We start from the raw sequence: 16,513 nt of genomic DNA, 5'->3' as shown, positions 1-16,513 counted from the left end.
AAACTAAGAACTATGCAGATATTTGGTGTATTAAAAAATATCAAAAATTGATCACATTGCAAAGTATTTCGTACCCAATAAAAATCACACAGTCACAATAACATACTATAGAACATATATATAAAGAAGGAGAAATATAGCGTAAAGACATAGAAGGGGAGAACGAGAAAGAAAATAAATAAAATGTGATAATAAGTGCAGAATACTACATTAAAGGAACATAATAGTCCCTCAAGATTCAGTGTAACCTTAGCAAAGGTAGATTGACTAAAATTAATAAAAACTACAAAATTGCTTCTTTTCCTTAGTGATTGATTACCGATTAATTATTTACCTCAACATTTAAGTGCCTATTGGTTACATATTAATCAATAAATAAAAAATGTACATCACAAGCTCTATATGAAAAACAAACTCAAGTTGTTCAAATTATTATTATTTTGAAGCGTAAGTCGCACTGTTCAAGATTGGGAGGAAACCGATATCTTTATATAGTACAATGTTGTTGTTCCAAATCTTCCGATGTCCGTGGCTTTTAATAACCGTCCTTGTGCCGTGTTATGGCAGCCTAAAACCGGGCTTCTCTCAACTTCAGCGAGGACACAGATTGGACAGGAAACTGATCCAGTCATTTACAGAAGTCAGTTTCTTGGACTGTGTGACGGAATGTATGGTGACACCACGGTGTAAATCAGTCAACTATTTCAAAGGGGCTAATTACTGTGAAATCAATTACGAAAATAAGAAGACAGCGGAGACTAGCTACATGGACAGTGCTGGATGGGTATACAGTGAAAGGGGGCACTGGCCTAAGGTAAATATGTTTAAATGGTTATTTACTATCAACTAACCTGTTTAAATCGTCTCTGACACAGCTATCGAATCAAGTATGATTTATTTGAATATTACGACTACGAGGGTTGTTAGAAAAATTCGCGGACAGGTTCGCATGATACCAACGAAACTTTTTATATTTAATCGTGACGTATTTCCTAAGAAATATGTAAAGATTAGTTTATTTTTGAATGCACCTTAAAAAATACACAGATTAATTATTTTGATAAGATATGTTTTACGGAGCATGTCAATTTTTAATTGTTTAGCATTTTGTACGCATTTTCCTTATTAAGAAAATGTACAATTTAACCGCGTAAGAATAAACCAAATACATGTAAGAGATCACAATAAGTTTTGGTCATTTTCCTTATCAATAAAGTCGAAACTGCGTGGACAGAGATTCTCAGACCTACATAATCTACGATTTGACACAAAAGACATTGAACAAAAATTTGACAAATGATGTGAACGCGAATTTTTTAAATAGGTTAATGGCATGAAAAGTGTGTGGACTAACAGATGCTTACTTTGAGAAAGAGTGGCAGGTTTAAATTGCCTATCAGTAGTTCGGCGTCACCTGACGTTGTGGAAATGAGAAATGGTGTTCCGTAAATCCAGTTCATGCAAAATAAAATTCGCTGTATCTTTTGAAAACAACTTCAAAATCATATTATTTTTGGCATACTTGTTTTCAATTGGTAGTCATATATTAAAACATACGTCATCCTAAAGAGTACACATAATAACAACCATCGTATTGTGATATGGTTTTCTTTCCTGATAGCTCCCTATATTCCCTATATTTATTATGAATTTAAAATCAAGATTGTAGTTTTAATTTCTTTTTAAAATCTGCATCAACAATTCTAGCGTTTTGAGTTGCTTAAAAATACTATTAAGATTCAACCAAATATTATATCTGCAATGAAAAAAGAGATCGTCACTAAAAAGTAAATGTTTTTTTTGTAAAATGCGTTTTTGGTCTACCGTTCTCATAGTGAAAAAGGAAGTGGCGGAAACAGTTCATTTAACTTTAAGTGGGTTCTTTTTTGATATTCTTAAATTTAATTGTAAAGTTTTAGCAAAGTAAGCATTTAAAATGAATTGTTGATGAATAAATACACTGCTTTTTCATGTTTTGCATCATTTATAAACATAAATAAACGATACAATTCTAGACAAGTGTAACGTTTCTGAGTTTGTTATTACCATGTAAAATGTATATTTTGGATGTTGCGGTTATTTTCTACAGTTTAAGCTTGTTGGAAATTCCTCCTGATTGTGATGTGTTAGAATGTAACCAAATGTTTATCGAACTTGTCTCAACTGTAACAAAGAAAAATAAGATCAAAGTAATCAAATATAGCTTTAAGAAAATATATTTGTTAGAAAGTGAGAATTGAAAGGCAATAGTGCTCATCTTACATGTGTGTTTGACACTAATAGAGTTAATGTAATAACATAACAGTCAGCCGATTTACGTAGGTGAATTGATAGTCGTTTAACTGGGCGATTAAAGAAATATTATCTGGTTGGATAATTTATACATTTCAAATATTTAGAGTCACGCCAATCAATTTTTTTCTTTTTTTTTCTTTAGATGCGTTAGTCAAAGCCAGAGTTTAAGATTTAGATTAGAGGTTGAGAGTCAGGAGACAAGCTGTCCGTGTAATCTTTTACGTTTTACCTGACTATCATATGTAGGTCAACATTAAGTTAGAATTATAAATTATTTAGTTTCCAATTTAAATGTGTACGATGTGGAGAGTAATTGTTGGCTAAGTCCCTAATATTTACATTGGCAAATATTTTTCCTATATTATTATTATTATTATGATAATTAAATTTTGTAATTTAATCATTTTGAACGATTTACCATTTTCAAACCATGTGATTAACGTAATCAGATCTTCTGATTGGCCCCTCGGGTTACAGGATTTGATTACGTGACCAACCAAGTTCATATCCCGGTAAACTTTTTAACTTGCAGTTTGTTTCTTAATTAATCACCCAATAACGAGAATACTGAATATGGTGCAAACCCGCCGGCTATATCGTAATCGGATTCGGCTGCTCTGCCTTATCTGCAATTATCTTAACTGATGATTTAAAGAAATAGTCACTGTAGTGCGAGTGACAATTTGCTGTAAGCGTTGTTCAACGAACACATCGTTCCATGACGTCAACGTACTAACTACTTTACCAAACAAAATAATCAGTACATGCACATATTATTCTACACGTTTATCTACCGTCTGAGGCTCGTAAGACTTTGTAGTTAGGTTGAATTTACAAACCAGATACAGACCCTTTTATCGCCCATATTGCAGCTTATATGCACTTATCTCAGCTTACATACACATTAATCAGCTGATGTACACTGTGGGTATTCACTAAAATCGCGATAACCTAATCAAATGACGTGATACAGAAATCAGCACAATTTTATTGCTGCTTCGAAAGTAATAATTCAGACACGTTAATTATATACAATGCATGCAAAAATATTAAAACTACCATCACATTCAACAGAATTGATTTTGCAGCCATTTATTGCAGCCACGCAGGTCGACGCAGCTAGCAGAAAAAACAGTAAAATCATCAAAGTACTGAGAGCAGTCGATCAGAAAAAAACATCTTTGTAGTCTCTATATTTTATTGATACCAAGAGGATTGATGCATAAATTAATTGGATGATTTAAATAAAAAATTGACGCAGTAAAGCATGTTTAACTAAAATCAATAAATTTTGTCGACCAGTTTAACAAAAGTCAATACATATCGTGGATTGGCTACGTGATATGAAACTTAAACCGCTTTTATGCAAGACAGTTTGTTGACATCGAAAATACACACGAACCTGAAAATCAAGCCAGATATATTTATTTCCTCTGGCATCCAAAATCAACAGTTTGATAGCCAAAAAAAAAAAAGGAAAAGAGATTTTTAAATGGTAGTCTCAACCAATTTGACAATGAAATAGAATATGTGAATCGGCTTTTAAAATATTCTTAGAAAATGTTATAAAAAAAGGTTTATAATAAAACAATATTGTAAAATTTGTCATCTTAGTGATCCACTTTAAAACCTTCAAAACTCTGTTGCATACAATTTTTTAAATAATTACGCAAATATACATATAAACTGTACATTTATATAAACAATAAACATTTAAGAATAGGTTAAATAAGTTACATTTACAGTGAACTCTCGTGTTCATTATTGTTTTACTTTGGTAGGAGCTGGCTGGAGCTTGTTCGAACTCAACCTGTGAAATCAACCAGACATGTAAACACAAGAGATATTCCGAGGAAAAATTTTTTGAATGTGTTTTGTCAGGTAAAATCATCCGGTACCTTTCTTTAATGCAAATAGATACCATAAAAAATATACACGTGTTACATGTACATAATTGGTTTTCCTTACGCATATTGGAAAAATTTCAAGTGTCAAAGAGAGCTATTTTTTTAACAAAATAAATAATCTAAACGAAATATATAAAAGACCATTTGTCGACAAGTATTATGTTTTAATTTAACACAATATAGTATAATACTTCCAGGAGTATAAATTGTTAGATATAAATATTAATTAAACAAACTGTCAGTTGAAGAAAATATCACAATAGACTAGAAAAATTGACAACATTGTCGTGTCTTTTTTGTAAAAGTAAAATGTAGCCTCTTATCATAGGTATTAATCATATTAATTTCAGTGAAAGATTACATTGTTAATTGTGTGTCTTTATTCATAAGATTGTGGAATACCTGATCAAAAAGGAATTAACTTGAATACAACACGACGTGAGGACGCCATTGGTATACACAGGAGGATACACGCCTCGTGTTCTGACGGATACTCCCAGTCTGGTTCAGGACAACTGAACTGTCAGTCAAAAGGAGAGTGGAAATACAACATTGTCTGTACAGGTGAATATGCTATTCGGATAATTGAAGAAATAAATTATTAATCTTTAGTTTTGAATGAAAAATGGTATTTTAAATCTTGTAAATGAAACCAAGGAATGAAGTTTTTTGGTTCCAGTAACACAACATGGAAAATGAAACGGGTTTACTATTGTTTTTCGATATCACGAGTACTGAGCCACATTCACGGCACCAGCAATGCCAACAGTTTAGAACAACGCAGTGAAAGTGTTATTATGCCTAATGTTTGCAAACAGTTGTATAAGTAAATAAATTGATTGACAATTGAAATGTTCCAATAAACATGAAATAAAACACGTACAACTACGCAAAAAAATTCGCACTAAAGTATGTATGACATTTTTAAATGACAAATCTTTTTAATAATGATATACGTAAACCATGGAAAACAACAATGCATTCATATCTACACGTATTGAATATTTTAACATTTTTGTTTTTCTGTACCTTTTGCAATGTATATTCTTGGTCTGCATTAAAATCATTATCAGGCACAACCTTCTCCGGTCTGCACTTGAATCTAGCACACATAAATTTTAACAATGATTCTTCCAATGTCGTAGGCTTTTATCAATTCATATTATGGAAAGTACCTAATATTTTCTAATAAAGATGGAAGATGATAAGCCTATGTCTGAACCTTGCTTTTACGTCTTTTTAAAATACGAATATCTTCTGTAATTAATGTATCAATACTTTTTTTCCTTTAAAAAGTATGAAACGTGTACATGTTACTATGTATTGATTTGAAAAAGAAAAAAAGGCAGAGTTTTTTGGGGTTTTTTTTAACAAAATTTAAACTGTGTATCAAATATGACCGACTATCATAATAATGTCGATAATATACAAAAAAGGTTTTTTTTTCTGTTAAAAAAGGGGGAGAGGGCTGTTAATGTGGTTATTATATTCAATTTTTGTCGTTGCAAAATTGTTATCTGATGAAAATTTTACTACTAACGGGTTTACATACGCAGACATTTCATTAATAATATGCTAGCAAAAGAACTTTTCTTAACTTAGTTAATCGATTTTGTATGGAGAATATTGTTTAACCTCGTATGATTTTTTTATTTTCATTAATATGTGACAATGCAAGCACATCTCTAAGCAAAATGTGAAATTAGAGTTTCTCCATATACAATGTTTACGATAAAATATTCGCAATGGTTGAATAAAAATTCGAATATAAACCCATGCATCTTTAATTATGTTAGTTAAAAGAAGCAAAACTGGTCATAATTTATTCAAATTCTAAATTTTAAAAGATATTGATGAATGTCTGAGCAATCCATGTCAGAATGGAGGAACATGCAATAACAACAATGGATCTTTCACTTGTATGTGTGCACATGGTTGGAGAGGGACACTTTGTAATGAAGGTAATCCCTCTCTCTCTCTCTCTCTCTCTCTCTCTCTCTCTCTCTCTCTCTCTCTCAATTGCTTATAATTCTGGCTCGTTAAAATAAATTTGATATGTACCCTCTTCTCTCTTTGATTTGTTATCGTTGTGTTTTCGCCTATACATCTATTAGCCATATAAGTCTAAAAACTTATTTATATCGTATTAGTAAATTATGTTCATTGAGTAATACTGTTACTGTATACAGGGTTATTTCCGCCCCTTTTACTTGCAAACGGTTTCGCCCCGTCTTGAATTCGCCCAGACACAGTTGTAATTAAAGCGAGATAATATCAAATATTGAAATTCGTCCAGCCTTGAATTTGCCCGCTGACAACGACGGCGCATACGGAGCGAAATTAAAACGTGGCCAAACATTTCCCTGTATACAGTTTGTATTACATTGTATGTATCAAATTTAAGGCGACGTATAAAGCACCAAATAAGATTTTGCTTTCTTTGATACTGAAGTATTTAATGTTTAACATGATTATCAAATGAAGAAAATGAATTCAAAGCCTTAAATGTTTGGACTTACTTCTATTTTGGTGGTTGTTTTTAAGATTGATATCATTTGTTGTCCATCAGTTTTAAAACGTGAGATGCAAAATATTATTAGGGTAACGAAATACATGTATCATTAAAGAAGACTATTAATCGATAGTCCAGCTCTAGTATGTTTTGTTATACTTAAACGGCAAAGTTAGGCATCGGCTGTCCTGTCAACGAATGTAGAAAAACGTCCGCGTTTCCAATAAGAAAACTTGCAGTTGATCAAGTCATTGTAATCATTTTAATATCATTTAAATATTTCAAGATGTTGATGAATGCCAGAGTGATCCTTGCCTCAATGGAACCACATGTATAAACACGCCCGGCTCATTCAACTGTACATGTGACGCCGGATGGACCGGGATAATTTGTGATGAAGGTAAGGAACTAGAAAATGTGTTACGCCCTACATTTTAAATATGGAAAACATATGTTTTAAACTGTCGAGATTGTCAACAAAGTTTAGTACATTTTAATGTTCCTTGTTTTTTGAGAAGACGCTAGGGTAAATCTTTAGGGGGGAAATGGAACAGATTTATTTGTGAAATTTGTACATGTACATGTGTATCTACGGTTGTTATCTTTATTTATTATGTTGTGAAGGGGGCTTTTTTGCCAAAATATTAAGCTGAAGATACTCTTTTAACAAAATTAAATTTACAAGTAGCTGGAAAAGCAAAATCAATGCTTCCAAAGATCCACTGAAGTATCTGAGTAATCAACTGAAGTGAATCAAGCAGCAAGATGAAGTATATCAAGAATGAACTGAAAAATAAAAAAAAAATTCAAGTAATTTAATTTAAAGCAATTTACATGTGATACGTATGTAATTCATATGAAAAACATACGTTGGATCCACATACGTAAAACGTATGGAATGTATCACGTATGTCTAACACACGTGTAACATACGTTTCACATATGTTCATTAACATACGTTATACACATGTGTTACTTAAATCACGTTAAGCGTAAGTGAGGTCACATACGTATCACACATGTTTAACGTATGTGGCACATTTTGCTGTATATACATCAACAAATTTAACGAATTATGCAAAGTACAAACCGCTTCTTAACAGACTAGTTCGAAATATTTATTAGAGCATTATTAGTATTGATTAAATCTGGGTCATGTTTAAAATGCCGGTATAATCAAACAAAAAAAGTAACATTATAAACTCTTCTTATATTATGATTTTGACGCGCTTTGTAAGACAATATTAATCATTCTCCTTTTTTAATACGATGTTTCTTTCAATGTCTGACTTATGAAACTGAAGGTTTAAATGTTTTGAGTCATAAAATTTCATAAAATATTAATGAATGTCTGGATAATCCATGTCACAACCGAGGAACTTGCTATAACAACAATGGATCTTTCGAGTTCACAGGGGCACTCTGTAATGAAGGTTAATTCTCTCTTTTTTTTTTCTCTCCCATCCTTTTCTCCCTCAGAAATATTTATAGTTGTTAAATTAATTTGCAATATACGAAACTTGCGACTATGACTGTTGTGTTGACTTCACACAATGAAATGCAAGTTACAGATTGGCGTTAAATTACATAAAAAAGGTGGATGGGACATAGTAGACTTTTAACCAGTAAGTTTCGGACATGTGATATTGTAGCATGTGCACGGTATGGAAAGTAAACCCTTTGCAGGGAATTAGCTGGGGGTCGTCTAAAAAGCTGAACAATCAAGAAAAATACGCGGATATTAAGAAGGGTTGAAATCTCAGAGAAATCACTATGGTGAAAAATGCACTAAATCTGACTAGTTTTTTCCACAAAAAAAAGTGATTGGCCTTACAATGTTTAAACAGAAACAACACAGGAAGCGGTCTACAATTATTGAGGATTTTTTAAGTATCTGTGCCTTGGTTTCAGTCTGTCTACTTCGTTGTTCGCTGAGATATACCTTGCCAGTTTACTTGTTGTTATATTATTTATGTTCAACACGTTTTTCTACACGTCTTTTCGTTCAAGGTTCGGGTGTATGAAATGCCTGAATGCAGATACATGTATATAGGGGGTGTGTATCGATGAGCCACAACTAATATGGCGGTAGTCGGAGATAAAAGAGAAATAATGCGTATTTATGAATTCATGTCAGCTTTAAATACGAGGACTATTACATGCATTTTAATGTCTTAATTGATGTTGCTTTCTTGTATTTGTTTGTATTTTATATTGTTTATTCTAGTTTATATTATGGCTGAGATAACAGCTTAAAATCATAATAACTTTTAGATATCAATGAATGTCTTGACATTCCATGTCAAAACGGAGGAACATGCAGCAACAGCGATGGATCTTTCACGTGTACATGCGCAGGTGGATTCACAGGGGCACTCTGTAATGAAGGTAAGAGTATATAATTCTTTCCCCCTCTATAAATATTAATGGATATTTTTCTTTTCCCTCTATCAATATTAATAGGTATGCCTTGCTCCTCTGCTTCTGTGTTTCTTTCCGACTCTCTTAATTTAAGTTGATGTGTATCAACTCTTTCATTGTTATTTCTGTGTATCTGCCTTCCTCTCTCATGTTTGTCATTATCTCTCTAGTACTTATCTTTACAGTGTTCGTACTTTTAAATACCAACATGTTATTACAACTTTATCCATTCTATTTGTATAAAGAATTTAACTGTTATTAGGGTCTTCTGTTTCCAACAGAAGACCCTATTGTTTTTGTTAGGTTTCTTTTTTTCTATTTTTCACTATTATTATTCTTTTTTTTCTTAACATTTTTCTTAAAACTCAAATATCTCAAATATGCTACAATGGATTTTTATGAAAATTTCATGAATAATACAAAATATCAAGGTCTTTTATCATGTACATTTTTGTTGATGACGTCACTTCCGGTCTGCCGTTATATTCGTGTTTTTTTTTTGTAAAAAGTGATCCTGTCCTCCCTTTTTCGCAAAAACGATTAAAGATAGAAAATTAAAAGTTTCAGGAATGATAGATATTTGAATTTCTAGGGCCGATCAGGTAAAACTACGATCGTCCGTCACTTCCAGTCCGCTCAAACGGCATTTTTGGAAAATTGAGTTTTAAATTTTTTTTAAATCAAATAATCTACAATTTTTTGTCCATCAGAATGTTTTAAACTTATCAAATTTTAATATGAGCAGGTCGTCCGTCACTTCCGGTCGTCACCGGAAGTGATTCTAATATTTCAATTTTTGGAATTTGAAAGCATATGCGTTTTGTTGACATTTTTGTACTGAATACAAAACTAAAAACCGTTTTAAAATCGGACAACGCATTGCAGAGATATTGAAGTTTAAAAATGACGTTTTCCGGAAATCTGCATTTCGCAGTGTAGGTTGAAAAATTAGTTTAAAAGGAAGTTAATATGATAGTAAATCGTACCAAATGTCAACAGTTTAATTGAACCCTATCAATTCGAAATCAAACGAAAGACCCACTTGTTGCTCGCAACAAGGTGCTTTCAGGTAATTCAGGCATTCTCGAGAAATTAAGCGTCAAAGATCTGAAGCGAGAGTCTGAGTCGCTTAGTCGATAGAGTCGTGGACAAGGCCCAGGTGACCCAGGTTCAAGCCCCCATTGCCTCAATTTTTTTTTACTATTTTTCGCTTAGATCTACGATTTTATCTTTGAAGTGATAAGTTTAATCTAATCTATTCAAAAATCGGACGGAAGACCCACCCGTTGCTCGCAACGAGATCGTGTCTAGTTTGTAGCTTCTTTTTGTTGGATATAGTTTCATTATTATATTAATACAGTTTTATTTAAAATCAAATATCAAATAAGCATGTTTATAGTTGTGGAGGCTGCAAATGTTAAAATGTTCCTTCCGTTAAAATAAGGATAATTTTTGAAATCCAACTTAAAACCAAATTCTCCTTTGATTCTTGTTATATGTTAAAGCTAACATGAATGCATAAAGCATTTGGTCGCCATATTAGTTTCGATCGCTCCTCTACTGCCACTGGGGTATCTACAGTAGTTGAGAAAGTTATCGTCGGTTGCTTTCCGATCGAGGCATGTATGTTGCACGGACTTGTTGATGCTTAAACTACATGTACACATTGCAGTAAAATGTTTGTGATAAAGAAATAAGGAAACAGCAATCACAAAAATACAAGTTTTTTTATTCTTTACAAGAATTTTCAAGATATCATTATTATTTTGCACAGATTGCGTTCCCTTACATCGAATGCATATCGAATACCTGTGTCGTTCATAGAGAGTGTATAACGTCTGTGTCTTTTTGAAAACATTGGCCGAATTACATCCAACTCAGTAGCTAAATAATAGAAAATCCATAAAAGTAACACGTAACATCGTTCCATCGGTATCTACAAAAAGTCAGTTTCTAAAGTCCATCCTGTTATTGACATTGCTCGATCTGCCAAAGTGTGTGCTTTGCGCATATGCAATGTATAAACAGTAACAACACAAGAAGCGGTCTACAATTATCTAGGATTTTTTAAGTATCTGTGCCTTGGTTTCAGTCTGTCTACTTCGTTGTTCGCTGAGATATACCTTGCCAGTTTACTTGTTGTCATATTATTTTTGTTCAACAAGTTTTTCTACACGTCTTTTCGTCCAAGGTTCGGGTGTATGAAATGCCTGAATGCAGATACATGTATATAGGGGGTGTGTATTGATGAGCCACAACTAATATGGGCTGTAGTTGGAGATAAAAGAGAAATAATGCGTATTTATGAATTCATGTCAGCTTTAAATACGAGGACTATTACATGCATTTTAATGTCTTAGTTGATGTTGCTTTCTTGTATTTGTTTGTATTCTATATTGTTTTTTTCTAGTTTATATTATGGCTGAGATAACAGCTTAAAATCATAATAACTTTTAGATATCAATGAATGTCTTGACAATCCATGTCAAAACGGAGGAACATGCAGCAACAGCGATGGATCTTTCACGTGTACATGCGCAGGTGGATTCACAGGGGCACTCTGTAATGAAGGTAAATGTATATATTTCTTTCCCCCTCTATAAATATTAATGTATATTTCTCTTTTCCCCCTATCAATATAAATAGGTATGCCTTGCTCCTCTGCTTCTGTGTTTCTTTCCGACTCTCTTAATTTAAGTTGATGTTTATCAACTCTTTCATTGTTATTTCTGTGTATCTGCCTTCCTCTCTCATGTTTGTCATTATCTCTCTAATCTTTACAGTGTTCGTACTTTTAAATACCAACATGTTATTACAACTTTATCCATTCTATTTGTATAAAGAATTAAACTGTTATTTGCAGCTTCTTTTTGTTGGATATAGTTTCATTATTATATCAATACAGGGTTTTTAAATCAAATATAAAATAAGCATGTTTATAGTTGTGGAGGCTGCAAATGTTAAAATGTTCCTTCCGTTAAAATAAGGATAATTTTTGAAATCCAACTTAAAACCAAATTCTCCTTTGATTCTTGTTATATGTTAAAGCTTACATAAATGCATAAAGCATTTGGTCGCCATATTAGTTTCGATCGCTCCTCTACTGCCACTGGGGTATCTACAGTAGTTGAGAAAGTTATCGTCGGTTGCTTTCCGATCGAGGCATGTAGGTTGCACGGACTTGTTGATGCATAAACTACACATTGCAGTTAAATGTTTGTGATAAAGAAAAAAGGAAACAGGAATCACAAAAATACAAGTTTTTTTTATTCTTTACAAGAATTTTCAAGGTATCATTATTATTTTGCACAGATTGCGCTCCCTTACATCGAATGCATATCGAATACGTGTGTCGTTCATAGAGAGTGTATAACGTCTGTGTCTTTTTGAAAACACTGGCCGAACTACATCCAACTCAGTAGCTAAATAATAGTAAATCCATAAAAGTAACACGTAACATCGTTCCGTCGGTTTCTACAAAAGGTCAGTTTTTAAAGTCCATCCTGTTATTGACATTGCTCGATCTGCCAAAGTGTGTGGTTTGCGCATATGCAATGTATAAACAGTAACAACACAAGAAGCGGTCTACAATTATCGAGGATTTTTTAAGTATCTGTGCCTTGGTTTCAGTCTGTCTACTTCGTTGTTCGCTTAGATATACCTTGCCAGCTTACTTGTCATATTATTTTTGTTCAACACGTTTTTCTACACGTCTTTTCGTCCAAGGTTCGGGTGTATGAAATGCCTGAATGCAGATACATGTATATAGGGGGTGTGTATTGATGAGCCACAACTAATATGGGCTGTAGTTGGAGATAAAAGAGAAATAATGCGTATTTATGAATTCATGTCAGCTTTAAATACGAGGACTATTACATGCATTTTAATGTCTTAATTGATGTTGCTTTCTTGTATTTGTTTGTATTCTATATTGTTTTTTTCTAGTTTATATTATGGCTGAGATAACAGCTTAAAATCATAATAACTTTTAGATATCAATGAATGTCTTGACAATCCATGTCAAAACGGAGGAACATGCAGCAACAGCGATGGATCTTTCACGTGTACATGCGCAGGTGGATTCACAGGGGCACTCTGTAATGAAGGTAAATGTATATAATTCTTCCCCCCTCTATCAATGTTAATGTATATTTCTCTTTTCCCCCTATCAATATAAATAGGTATGCCTTGCTCCTCTGCTTCTGTGTTTCTTTCCGACTCTCTTAATTTAAGTTGATGTTTATCAACTCTTTCATTGTTATTTCTGTGTATCTGCCTTCCTCTCTCATGTTTGTCATTATCTCTCTAATCTTTACAGTGTTCGTACTTTTAAATACCAACATGTTATTTCAACTTTATCCATTCTATTTGTATAAAGAATTAAACTGTTATTTGTAGCTTCTTTTTGTTGGATATATTTTCATTATTATATCAATACATGGTTTTTAAATCAAATATAAAATAAGCATGTTTATAGTTGTGGAGGCTGCAAATATTAAAATGTTCCTTCCGTTAAAATAAGGATAATTTTTGAAATCCAACTTAAAACCAAATTCTCCTTTGATTCTTGTTATATGTTAAAGCTAACATGAATGCATAAAGCATTTGGTCGCCATATTAGTTTCGATCGCTCCTCTACTGCCACTGGGGTATCTACAGTAGTTGAGAAAGTTATCGTCGGTTGCTTTCCGATCGAGGCATGTAGGTTGCACGGACTTGTTGATGCATAAACTACACATTGCAGTTAAATGTTTGTGATAAAGAAAAAAGGAAACAGGAATCACAAAAATACAAGTTTTTTTTATTCTTTACAAGAATTTTCAAGGTATCATTATTATTTTGCACAGATTGCGCTCCCTTACATCGAATGCATATCGAATACGTGTGTCGTTCATAGAGAGTGTATAACGTCTGTGTCTTTTTGAAAACACTGGCCGAACTACATCCAACTCAGTAGCTAAATAATAGTAAATCCATAAAAGTAACACGTAACATCGTTCCGTCGGTTTCTACAAAAGGTCAGTTTTTAAAGTCCATCCTGTTATTGACATTGCTCGATCTGCCAAAGTGTGTGGTTTGCGCATATGCAATGTATAAACAGTAACAACACAAGAAGCGGTCTACAATTATCGAGGATTTTTTAAGTATCTGTGCCTTGGTTTCAGTCTGTCTACTTCGTTGTTCGCTTAGATATACCTTGCCAGTTTACTTGTCATATTATTTTTGTTCAACACGTTTTTCTACACGTCTTTTCGTCCAAGGTTCGGGTGTATGAAATGCCTGAATGCAGATACATGTATATAGGGGGTGTGTATTGATGAGCCACAACTAATATGGGCTGTAGTTGGAGATAAAAGAGAAATAATGCGTATTTATGAATTCATGTCAGCTTTAAATACGAGGACTATTACATGCATTTTAATGTCTTAATTGATGTTGCTTTCTTGTATTTGTTTGTATTCTATATTGTTTTTTTCTAGTTTATATTATGGCTGAGATAACAGCTTAAAATCATAATAACTTTTAGATATCAATGAATGTCTTGACAATCCATGTCAAAACGGAGGAACATGCAGCAACAGCGATGGATCTTTCACGTGTACATGCGCAGGTGGATTCACAGGGGCACTCTGTAATGAAGGTAAATGTATATAATTCTTCCCCCCTCTATCAATGTTAATGTATGTTTCTCTTTTCCCCCTATCAATATAAATAGGTATGCCTTGCTCCTCTGCTTCTGTGTTTCTTTCCGACTCTCTTAATTTAAGTTGATGTTTATCAACTCTTTCATTGTTATTTCTGTGTATCTGCCTTCCTCTCTCATGTTTGTCATTATCTCTCTAATCTTTACAGTGTTCGTACTTTTAAATACCAACATGTTATTTCAACTTTATCCATTCTATTTGTATAAAGAATTAAACTGTTATTTGTAGCTTCTTTTTGTTGGATATATTTTCATTATTATATCAATACATGGTTTTTAAATCAAATATAAAATAAGCATGTTTATAGTTGTGGAGGCTGCAAATATTAAAATGTTCCTTCCGTTAAAATAAGGATAATTTTTGAAATCCAACTTAAAACCAAATTCTCCTTTGATTCTTGTTATATGTTAAAGCTTACATGAATGCATAAAGCATTTGGTCGCCATATTAGTTTCGATCGCTCCTCTACTGCCACTGGGGTATCTACAGTAGTTGAGAAAGTTATCGTCGGTTGCTTTCCGATCGAGGCATGTGGGTTGCACGGACTTGTTGATGCATAAACTACACATTGCAGTTAAATGTTTGTGATAAAGAAAAAAGGAAACAGGAATCACAAAAATACAAGTTTTTTTTATTCTTTACAAGAATATTCAAGGTATCATTATTATTTTGCACAGATTGCGCTCCCTTACATCGAATGCATATCGAATACGTGTGTCGTTCATAGAGAGTGTATAACGTCTGTGTCTTTTTGAAAACACTGGCCGAACTACATCCAACTCAGTAGCTAAATAATAGTAAATCCATAAAAGTAACACGTAACATCGTTCCGTCGGTTTCTACAAAAGGTCAGTTTGTAAAGTCCATCCTGTTATTGACATTGCTCGATCTGCCAAAGTGTGTGGTTTGCGCATATGCAATGTATAAACAGTAACAACACAAGAAGCGGTCTACAATTATCGAGGATTTTTTAAGTATCTGTGCCTTGGTTTCAGTCTGTCTACTTCGTTGTTCGCTTAGATATACCTTGCCAGTTTACTTGTTGTCATATTATTTTTGTTCAACACGTTTTTCTACACGTCTTTTCGTCCAAGGTTCGGGTGTATGAAATGCCTGAATGCAGATACATGTATATAGGGGGTGTGTATTGATGAGCCACAACTAATATGGGCGGTAGTTGGAGATAAAAGAGAAATAATGCATATTTATGAATTCATGTCAGCTTTAAATACGAGGACTATTACATGCATTTTAATGTCTTAGTTGATGTTGCTTTCTTGTATTTGTTTGTATTCTATATTTTTTTTTTCTAGTTTATATTATGGCTGAGATAACAGCTTAAATTCATAATAACTTTTAGATATCAATGAATGTCTTGACAATCCATGTCAAAACGGAGGAACATGCAGCAACAGCGATGGATCTTTCACGTGTACATGCGCAGGTGGATTCACAGGGGCACTCTGTAATGAAGGTAAATGTATATAATTCTTCCCCCCTCTATCAATATTAATGTATATTTCTCTTTTCCCCCTATCAATATAAATAGGTATGCCTTGCTCCTCTGCTTCTGTGTTTCTTTCCGACTCTCTTAATTTAAGTTGATATTTATCAACTCTTTCATTGTTATTTCTGTGTATCTGCCTTCCTCTCTCATGTTTGTCATTATCTCT

General features: G+C 33.0%; 1 protein-coding gene across 1 annotated transcript; it reads left to right on the top strand.

The window, feature by feature from the left end:
- Positions 1-499: 499 nt before the first annotated feature.
- On the top strand, positions 500-16,314 carry LOC128169924 (fibropellin-3-like; the record flags this gene model as incomplete). The annotated part of the gene is made up of 10 exons (XM_052835950.1): positions 500-814; positions 4,077-4,176; positions 4,593-4,766; positions 6,050-6,163; positions 7,001-7,114; positions 8,989-9,102; positions 11,593-11,706; positions 13,128-13,241; positions 14,663-14,776; positions 16,201-16,314. Coding segments are annotated over exons 1-10 (1,387 nt in total), but the record flags the coding sequence as incomplete, so codon positions are not given.
- Between the last annotated feature and the right edge of the window lie 199 nt (positions 16,315-16,513).

Source organism: Crassostrea angulata, unplaced genomic scaffold (assembly GCF_025612915.1).
Source record: "Crassostrea angulata isolate pt1a10 unplaced genomic scaffold, ASM2561291v2 HiC_scaffold_258, whole genome shotgun sequence".
NCBI classification, from domain to species: domain Eukaryota; kingdom Metazoa; phylum Mollusca; class Bivalvia; order Ostreida; family Ostreidae; genus Magallana; species Magallana angulata.
This window is presented reverse-complemented; position numbering and strand designations above follow the sequence as displayed.